The following is a 23,492-nucleotide window of genomic DNA, read 5'->3' as shown; positions in this document are numbered from 1 at the left end:
TGCTCATGTTACCCTGACCCCAACGCTGATGTTACCCTAACCCCAATGTTGATGTCACCCTAACCCCAATGATGATGTTACCCTAACCCCAATGCCGATGTTACCCTAACTCCAAAGCTCATGTTACCCTGACCCCAACGCTGATGTAACCCTTGTTAGGTTGTTACCCTAACCGCAATGTGGATGTTACCCTAACCCCAATGTGGATGTTACCCTAACCCCAATGCCGATATTAGCCCAACCCCAATGCTGATGCTACCCTGACCGCAACGTGGATGTTACCCTAACCCCAAAGCTGATGTAACCCTAACCCCAATGCGGATTTTACCCTAACCCCAACGTGGATGTTACCCTAACCCCAACGCGGATGTTACCGTAACCCCAACGCGGATGTTACCGTAACCCCAACGCTGATGTTACCCTAACCCTGATGTTGCACTGACCCCAACGCTGATGTTACCCTAACCCCAAAGCTGATGTTACCCTAACCCCAACACGGATGTTACCCTAACCTCAACGTGGATGTTACCCTAACCCAGTGCTTCTCAATAATTTTCTGTTACACCCCCTAGGAAGAAGTAAACATTTTGCGCCCCCCAACTCTCCGCCGCGACTGTAAATAGTATAATTTGTCTATAAAATTGTTATAAGTACACCTCTCCATAACATTGTATTAACATTAAAGAAAACAAAAAAAGAAAAAAGAAAGAAATATAGATCAACTTACAACAAAGAATAACTTTAATACATTGTTTTTTAGTCTGTAACAGAAAAGACTTAAAGTGCATCAATTTGCCTGAAATTAAAATTTAAAAATCAAGCCTTATTTAAACTGTAAACATTTTTTGACCATTTGATACTGAAAAATAAAATATAATCAATAAATAATAATAAATTCAAATTGATCAGCAACATTAACTCAGGAGCACAATATATGAAACACTTTGACCTATAAAACAAAAATGAATAAAACAATTTGTGCTGATTTTTAAAAAATCTAAATGAGGAAGTCAGGATTAATGGCTACAATGAGCACGTTTTGCAGAGCACAGCTTTTCGAAGCGGGGTTTGAAGCATGATACTGCAACTCTCAGCTCCTGCTCAATGTTTAGCTGGGACCTGTACTTGGTCTTCAGTGCAGTAACAGCAAAGAAGCCAGTCTCACAAAGATAAGATGTTGCAAAAGGAAGAAGAATGCCCATGGCCCTCTGCCCTAAGAGTGGATACTGCCTCTCTACACTCAGAATTCACTCAGTGTCTGTGATGTGATCCTCAGTCTCAATGTGGAGTCAGACGTCATATCAATGAACTGGTCCTCCTCTGCAGAGTTGAAACCAGGTGGAGCTGGTGCATTGAAAGGATCTCTCACCCAGTCATATTGGGAACTGTTTTCAGGGAAGTACTTTTTAAAGAATCCCATCAGTGATGAAATATGCTCCTTAATATATGGAATCACTGAGGTGGCATCCAAGTCAGTAGTGTTAACAAATTCATGCAGGTTCTCGAATGAATCAGTATTTCCTTCATCAAGTCGCCTGCCCCACATTGCAAGCTTTCAAGTGAAAGTGCTAATCTTGTCTGTGACCTGAGGGAGGTGTTTGTCTTTCCCTTGAAGCTGTAGATTTAGTTAATTTAGTTAAATTTGTCACTCAGGTAGGCCAGTCACTCAGGTAGGCCAGTTTTGCCAGTAAGTTCTCTGCAAGGTCATACTTGTGCTCCTGCTCCAAAAACATTCTTATCTGCTCTCTGAGCTCAAGGCCAAGACTTTTGCTCGTGACAGCCACCTTGTTTCACTGTGAAACAGCACAGCTTGATGACCATCTCCTCACAGATAGCAGAGAAGACTCTTGTTTTTAGTGGTCTGGTCTCTATAAAATTGACTACACCTACAATGTCAGTCATAACCTCACTTAATTCAGAGGAAAGGTGCCTTGATTCCAGTGCTTCTCTGTGTAAAACATAGTGTGTCCACTCAGCATTAGGTGAGGCCTTCTTGATGAATGCCGAAGTCCTTTCCTTATCCCTGCCATGGTCTGTGCACCATCACTGCAAACACCAATGCAGTTCTCCCACTTTAGCCCTTTCTCAGTCAGGAAGCAGTCCAGCATTTTGAATCGCTCTTCAGCTGTGGCTCTGTCTCTGACATATTTACAAACAGTAGATCCTCACACAGGGAGTTTGTCATGTCAAAACGTACATAAGCGATAAACAAACAGTCTTTGCTGCTGTCAGTTGCTTCATCGAACTGTAAGGCAAAACGTTTGTCTTTGAGTTTATCTACCAGCTGTTCTTTAAGATTGTTAGCAATGTCATGTATACATCTGGCGACAGTGTCATTGGACAGAGGGATAGTGTTTATTTTTGCAGCACTTGCGTCATCCAACATGACAGAGACCAGGTCTAATGCTGCAGGCAGTATCAGCTCCTCTGCTATGGAGGGGGGTTGTTGCACTGAGCAATTTGGTACGCCAGCTTATATGATGCTAACAGTGCTCGCTGGTTTACTGAAGTAGCATTCACAAAGCGGCACGATTGTTGGAAATATTTGGCACGTTTTCGCTGAAAAAACTCAAGCGGCTTATCAGCGTGATTGGGGTGTAATGTCTTTAAGTGATGCCTTAAATTGTTTGGCTTCATGCTGTCCGCTGCCAATATTTTAAGACACAGTAAACATACCGGTCTTTCCTCGTCTCCCACCGTAGTCACAGTGAAGCCAAGCACTACATACGCTTCGTCATATTTCCTCGTCTTTGCTTTCGGGAGACTTGCGTTTGTCTCATTATCTCCGTCACTCTCCGCCTTTCTTTTTATCCCTGTTAAATATTTTTCCATGGTGTCTTTTAAGGGTTTGTTATCTGCACTTCCTATCTCCTGCTCTGTGCTGTGTGCTCTTGTTCGGTGCAAAAAAAATATTCCCTGTGGCAAATAAAAAAGCATGTTCCCCGGGGTCACAAGCGCCCCCCTTGGCATCGCTCCGAGCCCACCCGGGGGGGCACGCCCCACTATTTGAGAAGGACTGCCCGAACCCTAACGCTGATGTGACCCTAACCACAACACTGATGTGACCCTAACCCCAATGCTGATGTGACCCTAACCCCAACACTGATGTGACCCTAACCGCAACGCTGATGTGACCCTAACCCCAACACTGATGTGACCCTAACCCTAACGCTGATGTGACCCTAACCCCAACACTGATATTACCCTAACCCCAAAGCTGATGTTACCCTGACCCCAACGCTGATGTTTCCCTGACCCTGACCCCAACGCTGATGTTTCCCTAAACCCAATGCTGATGTTACCCTGACCCCAACGCTGATGTTTCCCTGACCCTGACCCCAACGCTGATGTTTCCCTGACCCTGACCCCAACGCAGATGTTTCCCTAACCCCAATGCTGATGTTACCCTGACCCCAACGTTGATGTTTCCCTGACCCTGACCCCAACGCAGATGTTTCCCTGACCCTGACCCCAACGCGGATGTTTCCCTAAACCCAATGCTGATGTTACCCTGACCCCAACGCTGATGTTTCCCTGACCCTGACCCCAACGCTGATGTTTCCCTAACCCCAATGCTGATGTTACCCTAATCCTGACCCCAACGCTGATGTTACCCTGACCCTTTCGCGGATGTTACCCTGACCCCAACGGTGATGTTATACTAATCCTAATGCTGATGTTACCCAAACCCCAATGCTGATGTTAACCTAACCCCAACGGTGATGTTCCCCTAACCCTAACGCTGATGTTACCCTAACCCCAATGCTGATGTTACCCTAACCCCAATGCTGATGTTACCCTAACCCCAACGCTGATGTTAAACTAACCCCAATGCTGATGTTACCCTAACCCCAACGCTGATGTTAAACTAACCCCAATGCTGATGTTACCCTAACCCCAACGCTGATGTTACCCTAACCCCAACGCTGATGTTAAACTAACCCCGATGCTGATGTGACCCTAACACTGATGTTACCCTAACCCTAACGCTGATGTTACACTAACCCTGAAACCAACGCTGATGTTTCCCTGACACTGACCCCAACACTGATGTTTCACTAACCCCAACGGTGATGTTACCCTAACCCCAACGCTGATGTTCCCATAACCCTAATGCTGATGTTACCCTACACCCAACGCTGATGTTACCCTAACCATAATACTAACGCTGATGTTACCCTAACCCCAACACTGATGTTACCCTAACTCTAACGCTGATGTTAAACTATTCCTAACACTGATGCTACCCTAACCCTAACGCTGATTTTCCCCTAACCCCAACGCTGATGTTACCCTAACGCTGATGTTACCCTAACCCTAACGCTGATGTTACCCTAACCCTAACGCTGATGTTACACTGACCCTAACGCTGATGTTACCCTAAACCTAACGCTGATGTTACCCTAACACTAACACTGATGTTACCCTAACCCCAACGCTGATGTTACCCTAACCCTAACGCTGATGATACCCTAACCCCAACACTGATGTTACCCTAACCCTAACACTGATGTTACCCTAACCCCAACTCTGATGTTACCCTAACCCTAACGCTGATGATACCCTAACCCCAACGCTGATGTTACCCTAACGCTGATGTTACCCTAACCCCAATGCTGATGTTCCCTAACCTAAAGCCTGATGTTACCCTAACCCTAACACCTATGTTTCACTAACCCTGAACCCAATGCTTATGTTCCATAACCCCAAGCCTGATGTTACCCTAACCCCAATGCTGATGTTACCCTAACCCCAAAGCTGATGTTACCCTAACCCCAACGCCGATGTTACCCTAACCCCAACGCTGATGTTATCCTAACCCCAACGCTGATGTTACCCTAATGCTAACGCTGATGTTTCTCTAACCCCAACGCTGATGTTACCCTAACCCCAAAGCTGATGTTACCCTAACCCCAATGCTGACGACTACCCTAACCCCAACACTGATGTTACCCTAACCCCAACGCTGATGTTACCCTAACCCCAAAGCTGATGTTACCCTAACCCCAACGCCGATGTTACCCTAACCCCAACGCTGATGTTACCCTAATGCTAACGCTGATGTTTCTCTAACCCCAACGCTGATGTTACCCTAACCCCAAAGCTGATGTTACCCTAACCCCAATGCTGATGATTACCCTAACCCCAATGCTGATGATTACCCTAACCCTGACGCTGATGTTACCATTAACCATAATCCTAACGCTGATGTTACCCTAACCCCAACATTAACGTTACCCTAACCCTAATCCTATCGCTGATGTTGCACTGACCCTACCGCTGATGTTACCCTAACTCTGATGATACCCTAACCCCAATGCTGATGTTACCCTAACCCCAACACTGATGGGACCCTAACCCCAAAGCTGATGTGACCCTAACCCCAACGCTGATGTAACCCTAGCCCCAAAGCTGATTTGACCCTAACCCCAATGATGATGTTACCATAGCTCTGATGTCGATGATACCCTATCCCCAATGCTCATGTTACCCTAACCCCAACACTGATGTTACCCTAATGCTGATGTTACCCCAACGCTGATGTTACCATAACCCCAACGCTGATGTTACTCTAACACTGATGTTACCCCAACGCTGATGTTACCATAACCCCAACGCTGATGTTACCCCAACGCTGATGATACCCCAACCCCAATGCTGATGTTACCCTAACCCCAATGCTGATTTTACCCTAACCCCAATGCTGATGTTACCTTGACCCCAACGCTGATGTTACCCTTACCTCAATTGTGATGTTACCCTAACCCCAATGCTGATGTTACCCTAACCCCAATGCTGATTTTACCCTAACCCCAATGCTGATGTTACCTTGACCCCAACGCTGATGTTACCCTAACCCCAATGCTGATTTTACCCTAACCCCAATGCCGATGTTACCTTGACCCCAACGCTGATTTTACCCTAACCCCAATGCCGATGTTACCCAAACCCCAATCCTGATGTTACCCTCTCCCCCAACGCTGATGTTACCCTAACCCTGACCCTAACATCTGTATTGTAGATCCCCAGGAAGACTTGCCTGTGCGAGGTCATCAGCTAATAGAGATTTTTATTAAGACATAATATAAGTATATTATCTGCTAAACGTCAAGTTTGATGTTGACTGAGTGTCTGTGACCCCCAGGTGACGAGGTGCTGCTGCAGCAGACTCTGTTTGATGTTGACTGAGTGTCTGTGACCCCCAGGTGACGAGGTGCTGCTGCAGCAGACTCTGTTTGATGTTGACTGAGTGTCTGTGACCCCCAGGTGACGAGGTGCTGCTGCAGCAGACTCTGTTTGATGTTGACTGAGTGTCTGTGACCCCCAGGTGACGAGGTGCTGCTGCAGCAGACTCTGTTTGATGTTGACTGAGTGTCTGTGACCCCCAGGTGACGAGGTGCTGCTGCAGCAGACTCTGTTTGATGTTGACTAAGTGTCTGTGACTCCCAGGTGACGAGGTGCTGCTGCAGCAGACTCTGTTTGATGTTGACTAAGTGTCTGTGACCCCCAGGTGACGAGGTGCTGCTGCAGCAGACTCTGTTTGATGTTGACTGAGTGTCTGTGACCCCCAGGTGACGAGGTGCTGCTGCAGCAGACTGTTTGATGTTGACTAAGTGTCTGTGACCCCCAGGTGACGAGGTGCTGCTGCAGCAGACTCTGTTTGATGTTGACTGAGTGTCTGTGACCCCCAGGTGACGAGGTGCTGCTGCAGCAGACTGTTTGATGTTGACTGAGTGTCTGTGACTCCCAGGTGACGAGGTGCTGCTGCAGCAGACTGTTTGATGTTGACTGAGTGTCTGTGACCCCCAGGTGACGAGGTGCTGCTGCAGCAGACTGTTTGATGTTGACTGAGTGTCTGTGACCCCCAGGTGACGAGGTGCTGCTGCAGCAGACTCTGTTTGATGTTGACTGAGTGTCTGTGACCCCCAGGTGACGAGGTGCTGCTGCAGCAGACTCTGTTTGATGTTGACTGAGTGTCTGTGACCCCCAGGTGACGAGGTGCTGCTGCAGCAGACTCTGTTTGATGTTGACTGAGTGTCTGTGACCCCCAGGTGACGAGGTGCTGCTGCAGCAGACTCTGTTTGATGTTGACTGAGTGTCTGTGACCCCCAGGTGACGAGGTGCTGCTGCAGCAGACTCTGTTTGATGTTGACTGAGTGTCTGTGACCCCCAGGTGACGAGGTGCTGCTGCAGCAGACTCTGTTTGATGTTGACTGAGTGTCTGTGACCCCCAGGTGACGAGGTGCTGCTGCAGCAGACTCTGTTTGATGTTGACTGAGTGTGTGTGACCCCCAGGTGACGAGGTGCTGCTGCAGCAGACTCTGTTTGATGCCGTAGTGACAGCCCCCTTAGAATCCTACTGGCAGGCCATCATGCTCAATGCATCTGGGTAAGACTACAACATTATATGTTTTTCACTCCTTTCCTTTTATGTTAGCTAGTGTATGTGTGTGTGTTGTGTGTTTTGTGCACGCTTATGTGTGTGGATGTGTATTTGAGTGCATTAAATACTAATCTGTGTATTTGTGTGTGTTCAGGATGGAGATGGGTGTGGAGACAGCCTTTCTGGGAACCCGCTCTGGCCTTATCCGGCTTACCAGATACACTGGCATAGAGACCAGGGTCGCCAAGTGAGTCACACTACCCCGGAGTTATCCCATTACAGACTACATTAGCCCTGCAGAGTTAACACATTACACACTACATTAGCTCTACAGAGATAGCCCATTACAGACTACATTATCCCTACAGAGTTAACCCATTACAGACTACATTATCCCTACAGAGTTAGCCCATTACAGACTACATTATCCCTACAGAGTTAACCCATTACAGACTACATTATCCCTACAGAGTTAGCCTGTTACAGACTACATTTGCCCTACAGAGTTATCCCATTACAGACTACATTATCCCCACAGAGTTAGCCCATTACAGACTACATTAGCCCTACAGAGATAGCCCATTACAGCCTACATTAGCCCTACAGAGTTAGTCCATATTACAACCTACATTAGCCCTACACAGTTAACCCCTATTTCAGTCTACATTAGCCCTACACAGTTAGCCCATATTACAGTCTGCATTAGCCCTACAGAGTTACCCCCTATTACAACCTACCTTAGTCATACACAGTTAACCCCTATTTCAGTCTACATTAGCCCTACACAGTTAGCCCATATTACAGCCTACATTAGCCCTACAGAGTTGGTCCATATTACAGCCTACATTAGCCCTACAGAGTTGGTCCATATTACAGCCTACATTAGCCCTACAGAGTTGGTCCATATTACAGCCTACATTAGCCCTACAGAGTTGGTCCATATTACAGCCTACATTAGCCCTACAGAGTTGGTCCATATTACAGCCTACATTAGCCCTACAGAGTTAGCCCATATTACAGCCTACATTAGCCCTACAGAGTTGGTCCATATTACAGACTACATTAGCCCTACAGAGTTGGTCCATATTACAGCCTACATTAGCCCTACAGAGTTGGTCCATATTACAGCCTACATTAGCCCTACAGAGTTGGTCCATATTACAGCCTACATTAGCCCTACAGAGTTAGCCCATATTACAGCCTACATTAGCCCTACAGAGTTGGTCCATATTACAGACTACATTAGCCCTACAGAGTTGGTCCATATTACAGACTACATTAGCCCTACAGAGTTGGTCCATATTACAGACTACATTAGCCCTACAGAGTTGGTCCATATTACAGACTACATTAGCCCTACAGAGTTAGCCCATATTACAGCCTGTGTCCTTTGAGCAGGAAAGTATTCACTAGGAACCAAATGAAAGAAACAGGCAGTCAGTACCTGAACTTGTCCAATATGAAACACTTGTTTTTCCTTTGCAAAGGTTTTGCTACAGTGTGCACTAATGAATAGATCTCAGCAGTTTGCTCTAAACTCTCTTAACTACTTCCTGCTCTACAGAAAGTTCTTGACTCCAGCTGATAAGGACAACCTGTTTACCGTGGACCATTTCCCCCTGTGGTACCGCCTGGCCATGGAGAACCCCCCTGGACGCTTCATCTACTACATCCCTGTGGAGGACAAAGACAACAGAGACAAGACAGGTACCATCCCTATCATCCAGGGTTGAGGTCCATCCCTATCATCCATGGTTGAGGTCCATCCCTATCATCCATGGTTGAGGTCCATCCCTAGCCTAGTCCCAGATCGGTTTGAGATGTCTTGGCAATGCTTGCTGTGACAATGACACTAGGAGTTGGCAAGACAACACAAACAGACCTAGCATCAGTCTAGTGAGTTACGTCTTCTACCAAGTCAATTTAGGAATTTAATGGAGAAATTTGAGAGATTTCATGTACAGCTCCAACTGGCTGAAATTGACCCCAACTCTGCTAATATTTGATTATTCCTATTGACATGATATTATAACAGAACAGCAGTGAGTTTCCCCAAAACATAATGATAATCTTTAGCACTAAGAGAATCTGAAGTCTACTGGTAACTTCGGCAACGGACCAACGATGCTCTTATTGCTAAAGACAATCATTATGTTTTGGGGAAAATCAACCCAGACCTACAAAAGCTCAATGGTTGTATTAGACTGATTGTTGATTGGTTGATCATCTTGTGACAGGGGTGTCAAAGTATGTCATAGCCGCCACAGCTGTAACTGTGTCATCGGGAGGCAAGATGGCCATGGCTGGAGGTAAGCTTCTGACTTTTACTTTCTCTGAAATGTCGAGCTGCTTAACACTCATCCTGGAGGCGTTAATGCCTCTTGTGGCTTCTACGTGTATTAAAGTGTCCATAACTTTAGTAGTATTCTCTGTGGTGCTACTGCTAAATGTTTAACACACTTTTGGCTTGTGGCGAGGGAAGCGCTCCATGTGTCTTGTGAAGGTCCCTAGAAGAGGAGGGTTACTGTTAAGTGTATGTGATGGTTTTCACTAGAGGTCGACCAAATAGGATTTTTCAACTCCGATACCGGTGCCGATTATTGGAGGACCAAATAAAGCCGATACCGATTAATCTGACAATTTTTCTTTTTCTAATAATGACAATTACAACAATACTGAACTTAATATAACACATCAATAAAATCAGTTTAGCCTCAAATAAATAATGAAACATGTTCAATTTGGTTTAAATAATGCAAAAACAAAGTGTTGGAGAAGAAAGTAAAAGTGAAATATGTGCCATGTAAGAAAGCTATCGTTTAAGTTCCTTGCTCAGAACATGAGAACATATGAAAGCTGGTGGTTCCTTTTTAACATGAGTCTTCAATATTCCCAGGTAAGAAGTTTTAGGTTGTAGTTATTATAGGAATTATAGGACTATTTCTCTCTATACCATTTGTATTTCATATACCTTTGACTATTGGATGTTCTTATAGGCACTTTAGTATTGCCAGTGTAACAGTACAGATTCCGTCCCTCTCCTCGCTCCTACCTGGGCTCGAACTAGGAACACATCGACAACAGCCACCCTCGAAGCAGCGTTACCGATGCAGAGCAACTACTCCAAGTCTCAGAGCGAGTGACGTTTGAAACACTATTAGCGCGCACCCCGCTAACTAGCTAGCCATTTCACATCAGTTACACCAGCCTAATCTCGGGAGTTGATAGGCTTGAAGTCGTAAACAGAGCAATGCTAGAAGCATTGCGAAGAGCTCCTGGCAGAACGCACAAAAGTGCTGTTTGAATGAATGCTTATGAGCCTGCTGGTGCCTACCAACGCTCAGTCAGACTGCTCTATCAAATGATATACTTAATTATAACATAATAACAGAAATACGAGCCTCATTAATATGGTCGAATCCGAAAACTATCATCTCGAAAACAAAACGTTTATTCTTTCAGTGAAATACGGAACCGTTCTGTATTTTATCTAACGGGTGGCATCCATAAGTCTAAATATTCCTGTTACATTGCACAACCTTCAATGTTATGTCATAATTACGTAACATTCTGGAAAATTAGTTTGCAACTAGCCAGGTGGCCCAAACTGTTGCATATACCCTGACTCTGCGTGCAATGAACGCAAGAGAAGCGACACAATTTCACCTGGTTAATATTGCCTGCTAACCTGGATTTCTTTCAGCTAAATATGCAGGTTTATAGATATATACTTCTGTGTATTGATTTTAAGAAAGGCATTGATGGTTATGGTTAGGTACAGTCGTGCAACGATTGTGCTTTTTTCTCAAATGCACTTTTGTTAAATCAACCCCGTTTGGCAAAGTTGGCTGTCTTTGTTAGGAAGAAATAGTCTTCACACAGTTCGCAACAAGCCAGGTGGCCCAAACTGCTGCATATACCCTGACTCTGTTGCAAGAGAAGTGACAAATTTTCCCTGGTTAAAAGAAATTCATGTTAGCAGGCAATATTAACTAAATATGCAGGTTTAAAAATATATACTTGTGTATTGATTTTTAGAAAGGCATTGATTTTTATGGTTAGGTAGTTATTTTTCGCGAATGCTCACCGCATCGATTATATGCATTGAAAATAAGAATGTGTTCTTATTTTAACTGACTTGCCTAGTTAAAAAAAGTTGTTAAAAAAAGATGTTAAAAAAAAAAATTAATCGTCCACTCGGTGTCCAAAAATACCGATTTCCGAATGTTATGAAAACTTGAAATCGGCCCTAATTAATCGGTCGACCTCTAGTTTCCTCATCATCATGAGCTTTATCTTCATTACCTTTTTTCATATCCTGTCACAAAAATGTAGGGGATGCATCAGCTGGAATAAATTGTGATGGGCAAGGTTAGATAAATAAACGCTTTATTGTCATCCGCATGATTAACAGAATATCACATTATCGTTATTTCTTGAGCAAAAATTAGTAATGTTAACACAGAGACAGAAATAACGATTACAGGACTAATGAGATACTGATATATGTACATGTTTCTAGGTCAGTGCTGAACACTTTGACAGTTCAAAATGGTTAAATGGAAATAGTTGCCAACTAGATTCAGTTTGCAATGAATATGGCTGCTAGCCATGGGACTGACTCTCTTCAGCTGCTGTTATCATAACATCCTCTAGAGGTCAGTAGTTTGCTGTTGTATTGTATGGCTTTGAAAGCAGGCTTACTCTGTACAGATATGAACATTGATAGGACTTGGAAATATTCATTTAGTAGAGAGAGGATTGAGTCACTGCACGTGAGCACAGGTCTGATACACAAGACTGCATCTGTCTAACACTGATTCCACAGAACGTTGTGTACTATATTCTTGTACATTCATGTGTACTATAATTATTTGAGCGACAACCACTACTGGGATTGTTAACCTGGGCTTTTATATCAAAACGTTAGGAGCAGATACATTACATTAGACAGGGACTTGATCGATTGGCATTTTTTGCTTGAAACACAAATAACTTTGATGGAAAGTCAGATCAAGGAATAAACGTACAATAATAATGGATTTCAAAGACGATTTTAGGAAAGTCTTTGAACCAAGGTGCAGAGGTACCAGAACCTCCACCACACAGTTGGAGAGCTGACTAAAGAACCAATCACGTAGCATCCACACGTCTTGAAGCAATGTAGAGTTCCAGTTTTCCATTTGACGATCAACTGTACGATTATGTCGGTATGCCTCGAACACCAGCAAAGTGCAGCAGAGATACGCTTTCTCAGCTCTATACATTCCCTAGTCTAGAATGCCCTGGAGCACTGAGTAGTAAGACACACAGTTAGAGAATGCAGCCCCCCCCCCTGAATACTTGCAACAGGAATGTCAGCCAGTCAGAGAAACAAAGGTCAAAAGCCTGTTATTCTGTATGTGTGGACTATGGGACTGGACTCTGGTTCTGGCTCAGCTGGGGATGTTGGGGAGGAAGGAAAGACGCCTTCCTCGACGTCTGTCTCCTCCCCTCCCTCCCCAGCCATCAATGGCTGCCATGTGTTCTTCAGCTCCCTCTGGTACTTGGCCATGAGAGAGGCGTAGATACAGCCGTAGGTGGCCGCCACCACCATCATCACGCACACCACACCACACACACATGCCGCCACGATTTGAGTCCCCCAGGCCCTGCGCACGCTAATGGGCCGGTAGCGCTGGCGTACACAGTCCTCTTGGTTGGCCTGGGGCCCGTTCATGGGCCCATTGATCCGACCGACACAGGGTGGGCGCCCCCCACGGGGCCCGTCGTAGCCAGGGACACTGGCCTGGTTCTCCAAATGCAGGCAGTAGTTGAACATCTCTATGGGGATGCTGCGGATGTCCCGCCCCCTCAGCTCCTTCGGTAGGTTGCACTTCACAGCATCCACCTGCCCGTCTGAAACACACATAGGGATCTAGTGGATCTCTAGCAAGATCAATAGATAATCAAGCTCATTTACAGATCAATAACATACATGACACAGTATCAGACTAGTACATGACATGGAACAAAGGCCAAACTGATTTGACTGTACATGAAACACTGTAAGCTTGAAGCAATACACAACATAGCACTGACGTCTGTACAGCAGCCACTCCATCCAGTGCTTGAAGTCCCTCAGGTTGCAGTCACACTCCCAAGGGTTGCCTGCCAGTTGGAGGCTCAGGAGGCTGCCCAGGGGCTGGAAGGTGGCTCTGTCCAGGCTCCGCAGCTTGTTTCCAGTCAGAGACAGCCAGGCCAGGCCCTGGAGCCCGTCCAGCAGCCCATTGGGAAAAACTACCAGGCCGTTCAGGGACAAGTCCAGCCCTTTCAGTATCCAAAGACCCTGGAACAGCTCTCGGCTCAACCCCCAGCGACTACCGTTACACTGGGTAACCTCCGTCTGGTTACTGGGGACTGTAGGGGTAAGTAGGGGGCAATCACCCAGGTAGTTCCCTGAGAGGTTGAGCCACTGCAGGCCGCTGAGGCCGGAGAAAGACCCTGGTTGCAGGCTGGAGAGGTGGTTGTCAGAAAGGTCCAGGAGCTCCAGAGCGCTGAGGTTGGACAGGGCCCCGTCGCCCAGGGAGGAGAGGTTGTTGTGGGACAGGCGGAGGGTGCGGGTGTCCTGGGGCAGCAGGGGCAGGACGGTGGTTAGGGAGAGCAGAGCCAGGCCTGTACAGTCTGTGCCATTGCTGTTGCAGATGCACACAGTGGGACAACCGCTAGCTGCCTCTAGCAGACCCAGGAGTACTAGCAGCAGACTGGGCAGGGCTGCACAGACTGGGGAGAGAGAAGAAGAGGGCTTTAGGAAGAGGTCTTTGATACAGTGAGGGGGGAAAGTATTTGATCCCCTGCTGATTTTGTATGTTTGCCCACTGACAAAGAAATGATAGAGTCTATAATTTTAATGGTAGGTTTATTTGAACAGTGAGAGACAGAATAACAACAAAAAAATCCAGAAAAAACGCATGTCAACAAAGTTATAAATTGATTTGCATTTCAATGAGGGAAATAAGTATTTGACCTCTCTGCAAAACATGACTTAGTACTTGGTGGCAAAACCCTTGTTGGCAATCACAGAGGTCAGACGTTTCTTGTAATTGGCCACCAGGTTTGCACACATCTCAGGAGGGATTTTGTCCCACTCCTCTTTGCAGATCTTCTCCAAGTCATTAAGGTTTCGAGGCTGACGTTTTTGCAACTCGAACCTTCAGCTCCCTCCACAGATGTTCTATGGGATTAAGCTTTGGAGACTGGCTAGGCCACTCCAGGACCTTAATGTGCTTCTTCTTGAGCCACTCCTTTGTTGCCTTGGCCATGTGTTTTGGGTCACTGTAATGCTAGAATACCCATCCACGACCCATTTTCAATGCCCTGGCTGAGGGAAGGAGGCTCTCACCCAAGATTTGACGGTACATGGCCCCGTCCATCGTCCCTTTGATGCGGGGAAGTTGTCCTGTCCCCTTAGCAGAAAAACACCCCCAAAGCATAATGTTTCCACCTCCATGTTTGACGGTGGGGATGGTGTTCTTGGGGTCATAGACAGCATTCCTCCTCCTCCAAACATGGTGAGTTGAATTGATGCCAAATAGCTCCATTTTGGTCTCATCTGACCACAACACTTTCACCCAGTTGTCCTCTGAATTTTTCAAATGTTCATTGTCTAACTTCAGATGGGCATGTATATGTGCTTTCTTGAGCAGGGGGACCTTGCGGGCGCTGCAGGATTTCAGTCCTTCACGGCGTAGTGTGTTACCAATTGTTTTCTTTGTGACTATGGTCCCAGCTGCCTTGAAATCATTGACAAGATCCTCCCGTGTAGTTCTGGGCTGATTCCTCACCATTCTCATGACCATTGTAACTCCATGAGGTGAGATCTTGCATGGAGCCCCAGGCTGGGGGAGATTGACAGTTCTTTTGTGTTTATTCCATTTGCGAATAATCGCACCAACTGTCACCTTCTTACCAAGCTGCTTGGCAATGGTCTTGTAGCCCATTCCAGCCTTGTGTAGGTCTACAATCTTGTCCCTGACATCCTTGGAGAGATCTATGGTCTTGGCCATGGTGGAGAGTTTGGAATCTGATTGATTGATTGCTTCTGTGGACAGGTGTATTTTATACAGGTAACAAACTGAGATTAGGAGCACTCCCTTTTTTAAGAGTGTGCTCCTAATCTTAACCTGTGCTCCTAATCTCAACCTGTATAAAAGACACCTGGGAGCCAGAAATCTTTCTGATTGAGAGGGGGTCAAATACCTATTTACCTCATTAAAATGCTAATCAATTTATAACATTTTGACATGCGTTTTTCTGGATTTTTTTGTTATTCTGTCTCTCACTGTTCAAATAAACCTACCATTAAAATGATAGACGGATCATTTCTTTGTAAGTGGGCAAACGTACAAAATTAGCAGCGGATCAAATACTTTTTTCCCTCACTGTAAATCTAAGCAATCTAAAACAAATACATTGTACGTACAGAAAGTTCTGGAGTAGATTAGATTAGAAGTTTAATAGTCACATGTACAGGGTTGCAGGCATAATTACAGGGTACAGTAAAAAATAAAAATAAACATAAGCTCCGAGCTCCAAAAATGCAGGTCAAAGTGAAATAAAACAATACATGTAATAATAAAGAATATAAATACATTTAAATAAAATATATACATGTTAACACTTTAATAATGGTAAATGTTCATTGGGGTAGGCGCAGGGTAAATGTCCGTTGGGGGGAGGGGCAGGAGGGGGACAAGGTGAGAAGGTTGCGGCCAAGTGGTGTCAATTCAGCAGCCTGATGGTCTAGGCGTGGATATAAAACCGGAAGAACAGGCCATGGCTCGGGTGATGAGTAACTTAACACTGTTGTCTGTCAATCAGCCCACTGTGGCAATCACTCACCCAGGCTCTCCAGGTGTGTACTCTTAGGCAGGTCGAGGGGCTGCATGTCTGCTGCCACCCTAGACTGGCACTGGCATTGGGCTGTCTCAGTAGGTGCCCTCCTTGTGCCACCCACCAGCTAGAGAGAGAGAGAGAGAGAGAGAGAGAGAGAGAGAGAGAGAGAGAGAGAGAGAGAGAGATGGTAGTACATGGTGTTGATGTGGGTCTGTAGGAGAGAGATTGTTGGCCGTTTTGACTTAACTTACATAATACTGACTATAACAATATGTGTACAGATTAGTAAAGACAATATAATCTGTTCCATCTGATTTGGAAAAGCATCATTATATACTTCCCCCTCTTCCCTCTCGGACTGTTTAAGAGTTTGTTTCCCTTTTCATCCCTTTCAATTCCCTGGTATTTGGGGGGGGGGGGTCCTGGGTTCAGTCAAAAAGGAGCTTGATGCATGTGCTCTGTCTGTGCTTAACCAAAAGTAAATGCAAGTACTCTACAGAGGTTTTTTAAATGTATTTAAATTCAAAGGCAATGTTCCTGCGTTATAATCCTCAATTAGCTTTACATGTATTTTTGCACAATCTGTAACGCTTCATCGATACAGACTGAACAGAGCACCAAGTCAAAGTTAACTTTCTACTGAACAGCCACTCAACTGTAGAAGTCTTAGAGACAACCTTCATCTTTCACACGCAGACAATCACAGAGGATAAAGTCATAGTTCTTGTGGCCTTTGGACTCTGTGTTGATTTGAAGTGGAGAAGGAGAGGGATAGAGAGGTGAGAGGAGAGAGAGAAGACAGACAGACTGAGAGAGAGAGACAGACAGACAGAGAGAGACAGTCAGACAGAGAGGGAGAGAGACAGACAGAGAGAGACAGGGAGACAGACAGATGGAAAGTGAGAGAGAGAGAGAGAGAGAGAGAGAGAGAGAGAGAGAGAGAGAGAGAGATTACTGATTAGAAAGAGATTATGTAGCTCCATCATGCATGCCTCTGCTGCCACTTAGAGGGGCCAGTTAAGAGGAGCCTTAAGGTCTTTATTTTGTCATCGGTCCACAAAGATCCTGAATTGCTCTCCTCTGCTCAACAATCCTCTCCCATTCGTTTAGTCTGTACTCACATACGTATGCACAGTCTTTACAGTTGGAGGATCTTAATTTTACCAGTTTCTCACAGAAGGAAACTAATCTTGCAGCAACAGGAAATGTGAATTATTGTGTGGATTATAATTCCTGGACATTTTTATAGGGGTTGATAGACTTTTTTGTTTGGGTAAATCAAGTTGACATCTGTAAGTGGAAATTGCAAACTTAAGGAGACTTTTTACATCTCCTGTACATGTATGTTGTTTCCTGCATCAACATTGTGATCAAACTAAAATCATATACCTGTATATGTCTAAATCTACACTTGTTATGTAACATTCTGTATTCATCTGTAGGTAGAGTTAGGGGGCATTGGGGGCACTAGCGGGATTGTTTGATTGTGTGAAGCGCAATGCCTGAGATGTACGCTTGTGGCGTGATGATTATTGATTATTTTGCTCATTGTATAATTCCTTCTTGCCTCTATGCAATCTCCTCCTCTAATATTTTCCCTTCGCTTGTGGACTTCAGTGCACAATACATCAGCTGTCTGTGACCAATATCATAACCGCTAACTGCTACACACAGCCTACATCGTTGTCACCATATTAGCTAACGTCATAGTCAACATACAGTGCCTTGCGAAAGTATTCGGCCCCCTTGAACTTTGCGACCTTTTGCCACATTCCAGGCTTCAAACATAAAGATATAAAACTGTATTTTTTTTGAAGAATCAACAACAAGTGGGACACAATCATGAAGTGGAACAACATTTATTGGATATTTCAAACTTTTTTAACAAATCAAAAACTGAAAAATTGGGCGTGCAAAATTATTCAGCCCCTTTACTTTCAGTGCAGCAAACTCTCTCCAGAAGTTCAGTGAGGATCTCTGAATGATCCAATGTTGACCTAAATGACTAATGATGATAAATACAATCCACCTGTGTGTAATCAAGTCTCCGTATAAATGCACCTGCACTGTGATAGTCTCAGAGGTCCGTTAAAAGCGCAGAGAGCATCATGAAGAACAAGGAACACACCAGGCAGGTCCGAGATACTGTTGTGAAGAAGTTTAAAGCCGGATTTGGATACAAAAAGATTTCCCAAGCTTTAAACATCCCAAGGAGCACTGTGCAAGCGATAATATTGAAATGGAAGGAGTATCAGACCACTGCAAATCTACCAAGACCTGGCCGTCCCTCTAAACTTTCAGCTCATACAAGGAGAAGACTGATCAGAGATGCAGCCAAGAGGCCCATGATTACTCTGGATGAACTGCAGAGATCTACAGCTGAGGTGGGAGACTCTGTCCATAGGACAACAATCAGTCGTATATTGCACAAATCTGGCCTTTACGGAAGAGTGGCAAGAAGAAAGCCATTTCTTAAAGATATCCATAAAAGGTGTCGTTTAAAGTTTGCCACAAGCCACCTGGGAGACACACCAAACATGTGGAAGAAGGTGCTCTGGTCATATGAAACCAAAATTGAACTTTATGGCAACAATGCAAAACGTTATGTTTGGCGTAAAAGCAACACAGCTCATCACCCTGAACACACCATACCCACTGTCAAACATGGTGGTGGCAGCATCATGGTTTGGGCCTGCTTTTCTTCAGCAGGGTCAGGGAAGATGGTTAAAATTGATGGGAAGATGGATGGAGCCAAATACAGGACCATTCTGGAAGAAAACCTGATGGAGTCTGCAAAAGACCTGAGACTGGGACGGAGATTTGTCTTCCAACAAGACAATGATCCAAAACATAAAGCAAAATCTACAATGGAATGGTTCAAAAATAAACATATCCAGGTGTTAGAATGGCCAAGTCAAAGTCCAGACCTGAATCCAATCGAGAATCTGTGGAAAGAACTGAAAACTGCTGTTCATAAATGCTCTCCATCCAACCTCACTGAGCTCGAGCTGTTTTGCAAGGAGGAATGGGAAAACATTTCAGTCTCTCGATGTGCAAAACTGATAGAGACATACCCCAAGTGACTTACAGCTGTAATCGCAGCAAAAGGTGGCGCTACAAAGTATTAACTTAAGGGGGCTGAATAATTTTGCATGCCCAATTTTTCAGTTTTTGATTTGTTAAAAAAGTTTGAAATATCCAATAAATGTCGTTCCACTTCATGATTGTGTCCCACTTGTTGTTGATTCTTCACAAAAAAATACAGTTTTATATCTTTATGTTTGAAGCCTGAAATGTGGCAAAAGGTCGCAAAGTTCAAGGGGGCCGAATACTTTCGCAAGGCACTGTAGCTACTAGAACTAATGTGTTAGCAAACCCACTACAATAATGCAGTACAGTATATAGTCAGCAAGCAGTTTAGCAGTTATGCCGGGAGGCCCCTGTGACAATAAATCAATAAAACCAAAAGCTTACCTTGACTTGGAAGAGTTATAGCATCCCTCTCTGTTTGAGCTGGGTGTTTGAGTGGGGTAAACTAGTGATCTGCATTCGCTAGCTAAGTGAATGTTTTAAAAAAATACAATAAATTCTCTCTCTTCTTCATTTTTTTCAAAACTGTTCAACTATTGTTTGAGACAACTCCTTACTACAATAGTTTTAGTTTTAGATATATGAAGTGTGCATGATTCTTAATCTCGAAATGAAGTTTGCTTGCTTCTGTTTCTCAATGTGAAACGTGCTTGGTTCTGATTCTCAATATGATGTGTGCTTGGTTCTGATTCTCAATATGATGTGTGCTTGGTTCTGATTCTCAATATGAAGTGTGCTTGGTTCTGATTCTCAATATGATGTGTGCTTGGTTCTGATTCTCTATATGAAGTGTGCTTGCTTCTGTTTCTCAATTCTCAATATGAAGTGTGCTTGCTTCTGATTCTCGATATGAAGTGTGCTGGCTTCTGATTCTCGATATGAAGTGTGCTTGGTTCTGATTCTCAATATGAAGTGTGCTTGCTTCTGTTTCTCAGTTTTAGGTGTGTTTGGTTAAATTAGTGTATAGGGGAGGGTGTTTTTCGGTTTCTCTGTGTGAGCTGTGAGGTGTGCTGTGCTTGTCCTGTTTAATCAGGGGCATGATGAGTACATCTGATTTGGAGTCAGTTGATCCACAACGTTCTGTCACTGTCTGGTCTGGAGCCAGTGCAGCAGCAGCTTAATTAACCAGCCTTAAGAGGATGAGGTAATCCTCATTCCTCAATTAGTGCTGGGGTCCTGAGAAGATTACCCTGACCTGTCTGTCAGAGGTCCAGCACCAAGGAAGTTACAGAAGATGAAGTGGGGATATCTGATATAAGGCCTTTTGAGAGCTTTCATTTAATTTCCACGGCTACATAGGAATTTGTGGAAATGTAACATCTTGACACCAAGTGAAATGTCAGTATGAATATGTAAGTACGTGTGCAATAGAATCAACTAAACTGTAATATTTTAACTTAAACTGAGAGTATTACATTTAGGTCAGACTCTTGTGTAGTAGGGAACACAAATGCATAAACACAAACACACGCACTGCCCTAAGCCAAGGACATGTATAGAAGAGGGAACACTCAGATTTATGGGAGGTACCTCATTTTCTATGGATATGGCTTTGAACAGAAGCCTCTGGCCACACTCCTGCCATTTACGTATCACACACACACACACTCACACACACACCCACTCACACAAACACAAAGATTCATACACAAACTCACTTACACACTCAAACACACACACACACACACACAAACTTGCGCACACACACACTCACACACAAACTCACACACACACACACTTATACACAAACTAACAAACTCACACACACTCACTCACTCACTCACTCTCACTCTCACACACACACACACACACACACACACACACACACACACACACACACACACACACACACACACACACGCGCACACGCGCACACGCACACGCACACACACTCCCTCTCTCTCTTCCTCCCACATCAGAGCACTTCTCATTCCGTCCCGTACTTCTCCTTGTCTCTGCCCTACTTTTTTAGGTCCAGTACAGTAGTCAAATCAAAATGATTGAAACACTTGGGAGTTCATTCCAGTGGGGGGCTACCTCATTGAATTACACTTTCAGCTGATGAGCGAAGCTTTTGGGGGGGGGGGTAACAATAAAAAGCTAGCATGCATAAATTAGTACAGACTTGCCACAAAAGGATGATAGATAGATGCATAAGTGTTGGGACAAATATGGTAGTCTATACAGACACAATTAAGTGTTTTGTCATCCTTAGATGATTCACTATTTCTTCTAAAATAAGTTGAAATCGAAAACTTTGGTGTGTACACATAGGTATTTATTTTTGATTTAGAGGATAAAAAAATAAATACATCTGAACTGAAATTTTGATTTTTCACTTGAAAGGCAAAAAATGGCCTGGACTAAATTATACAAAATTCAAATTAATATGGTTGGAGGCAGGTGATTTTCGTGTGTGTCTAATTTACCTCACCTGAGGTAAATTGCTCGTGCCTACAGGGTACAAATAGCCATTCAACCAGTTCTGAAAACTTTAAGCCATAAACTCCATAGAGCTGGGCTTTATGGAAGAGTGGCCAGAAAAAAGCCATTGCTTAACATATGGACAAAGGTACTCTGGTCAAATGAGACTACAATTTAGCTCTTTGGCCATCAAGGAAAATGCTATGTCTGGCGCAAACCCAACACCTCTCATTACCCTGAGAACACCATCCCCACAGTGAAGCATGGTGGTGACAGCATCATGCTGAGGGGATGTTTTTCATCATACAACACTCCTTCCGTGGCATCCAACTGCTCTTAAACGCTAGTAAAACCAAATGCATGCTTTTCAACCGTTCGCTGCCTGCACCCACACGCCCGACTAGCATCACCACCCTGGATGGTTCCGACCTAGAATATGTGGACATCTATAAGTACCTAGGTGTCTGGCTAGACTGCAAACTCTCCTTCCAGACTCATATCAAACATCTCCAATCTAAAATCAAATATAGAGTCGGCTTTCTATTCCGCAACAAAGCCTCCTTCCCTCACACCGCCAAACTTACCCTAGTAAAACTGACTATCTTACCGATCCTCGACTTCGGCTATGTCATCTACAAAATAGCTTCCAACACTCTACTCAGCAAACTGGATGCAGTTTATCACAGTGCCATCCGTTTTGTTACTAAAGCACCTTATACCACCCACCACTGCGACCTGTATGCTCTAGTCGGCTGGTCCTCGCTACATATTCGTCGCTAGACCCACTGGCTCCAGGTCATCTACAAGGCCATGCTAGGTAAAGGTCCGCCTTATCTCAGTTCACTGGTCACGATGGCAACACCCACCCGTAGCACGCGCTCCAGCAGGTGTATCTCACTGACCATCCCTAAAGCCAACACCTCATTTGGCCGCCTTTCCTTCCAGTTCTCTGCTGCCTGTGACTGGAACGAATTGCAAAAATCGCTGAAGTTGGAGACTTTTATCTCCCTCGCCAACTTTACACATCTGCTATCTGAGCAGCTAACCGATCGCTGCAGCTGTACATAGTCCATCGGTGAATAGCCCACCCAATTTACCTACCTCATCCCATACTGTTTTTATTTATTTACTTTTCTGCTCTTTTGCACACCAGTATCTACCTGCACATGACTATTTGATCATTTATCACTCCGGTGTTAATCTGCTAAATTGTAATTATTCGCCTACCACCTCATGCCTTTTGCACGCAATATATATAGACTCTTTTTTTAGTTTTTGTACTGTGTTATTGACTTGTTTATTGTTTACTCCATGTGTAACTTTGTGTTGTTGTCTGTTCACACTGCTATGCTTTATCTTGGCCAGGTCGCAGTTGCAAATGAGAACTTGTTCTCAACTAGCCTACCTGGTTAAATAAAGGTGAAATAAAAAAAATAAAAAAAATATCGGCAGGAACTGGGAAAACTGGTCAGAATTGGAGGAATGATGGATGGTGCTAAATACAGAGAAATTATTGAGGGAAACCTGTTTGTCTTCCAGAGATTTGAGACTGGGACAGAGGTTCACCTTCCAGCTGGACAATGACCGTAAGCACACTGCTGAAGCAACACTTGAGTGGTTTAAGGGGAAACATTTAAATGTCTTGGAATGGCCCAGTCAAAGCCCAGACCTCAATCCAATTGAGAATCTGTGGTATGACTTGCTGTACTTGCTGTACTTG

General features: G+C 44.5%; 2 protein-coding genes across 2 annotated transcripts in view; one reads left to right on the top strand and one right to left on the bottom strand.

The window, feature by feature from the left end:
• LOC135556592 (voltage-dependent calcium channel subunit alpha-2/delta-4-like) overlaps window positions 1-23,492 on the top strand; it is a 107,739-nt gene that overhangs the window by 58,880 nt on the left and 25,367 nt on the right. Inside the window, exons 21-24 of the mRNA XM_064989912.1 lie at window positions 7,297-7,390; window positions 7,539-7,631; window positions 8,949-9,091; window positions 9,622-9,693. Coding sequence (XP_064845984.1) covers window positions 7,297-7,390; window positions 7,539-7,631; window positions 8,949-9,091; window positions 9,622-9,693 — 402 coding nt within the window. The remainder of the gene's footprint in view (window positions 1-7,296; window positions 7,391-7,538; window positions 7,632-8,948; window positions 9,092-9,621; window positions 9,694-23,492) is intronic.
• On the bottom strand, window positions 12,765-16,310 carry LOC135555196 (leucine-rich repeat and transmembrane domain-containing protein 2-like). Its single transcript, XM_064987533.1, has 4 exons — window positions 16,265-16,310; window positions 15,333-15,413; window positions 13,466-14,146; window positions 12,765-13,282 (listed from the first exon to the last, which is right to left on the bottom strand). The coding sequence occupies exons 1-4, from the start codon at window positions 16,308-16,310 to the stop codon at window positions 12,765-12,767; spliced, it is 1,326 nt and encodes a 441-aa protein (XP_064843605.1).

Source organism: Oncorhynchus masou, chromosome 15, assembly GCF_036934945.1.
Source record: "Oncorhynchus masou masou isolate Uvic2021 chromosome 15, UVic_Omas_1.1, whole genome shotgun sequence".
NCBI classification, from domain to species: Eukaryota; Metazoa; Chordata; class Actinopteri; order Salmoniformes; family Salmonidae; genus Oncorhynchus; species Oncorhynchus masou.
Note: the sequence above shows the minus strand (reverse complement) of the source record. Positions and strands in the feature narration are given on the sequence as shown.

Excerpts from the sequence above, each read along its gene's own strand:
- LOC135555196 (XM_064987533.1), bottom strand. The coding sequence starts at position 16,310 with ATGCAGCCCCTCGACCTGCCTAAGAGTACACACCTGGAGAGCCTGG. Across the intron at positions 15,414-16,264 it reads TACACACCTGGAGAGCCTGG|ATCTCTCCAAGGATGTCAGG; the intron begins GTGAGTGATTGC and ends CCAAGACCATAG. Across the intron at positions 13,283-13,465 it reads GGAGTGGCTGCTGTACAGAC|ACGGGCAGGTGGATGCTGTG; the intron begins GTCAGTGCTATG and ends TGTGTGTTTCAG.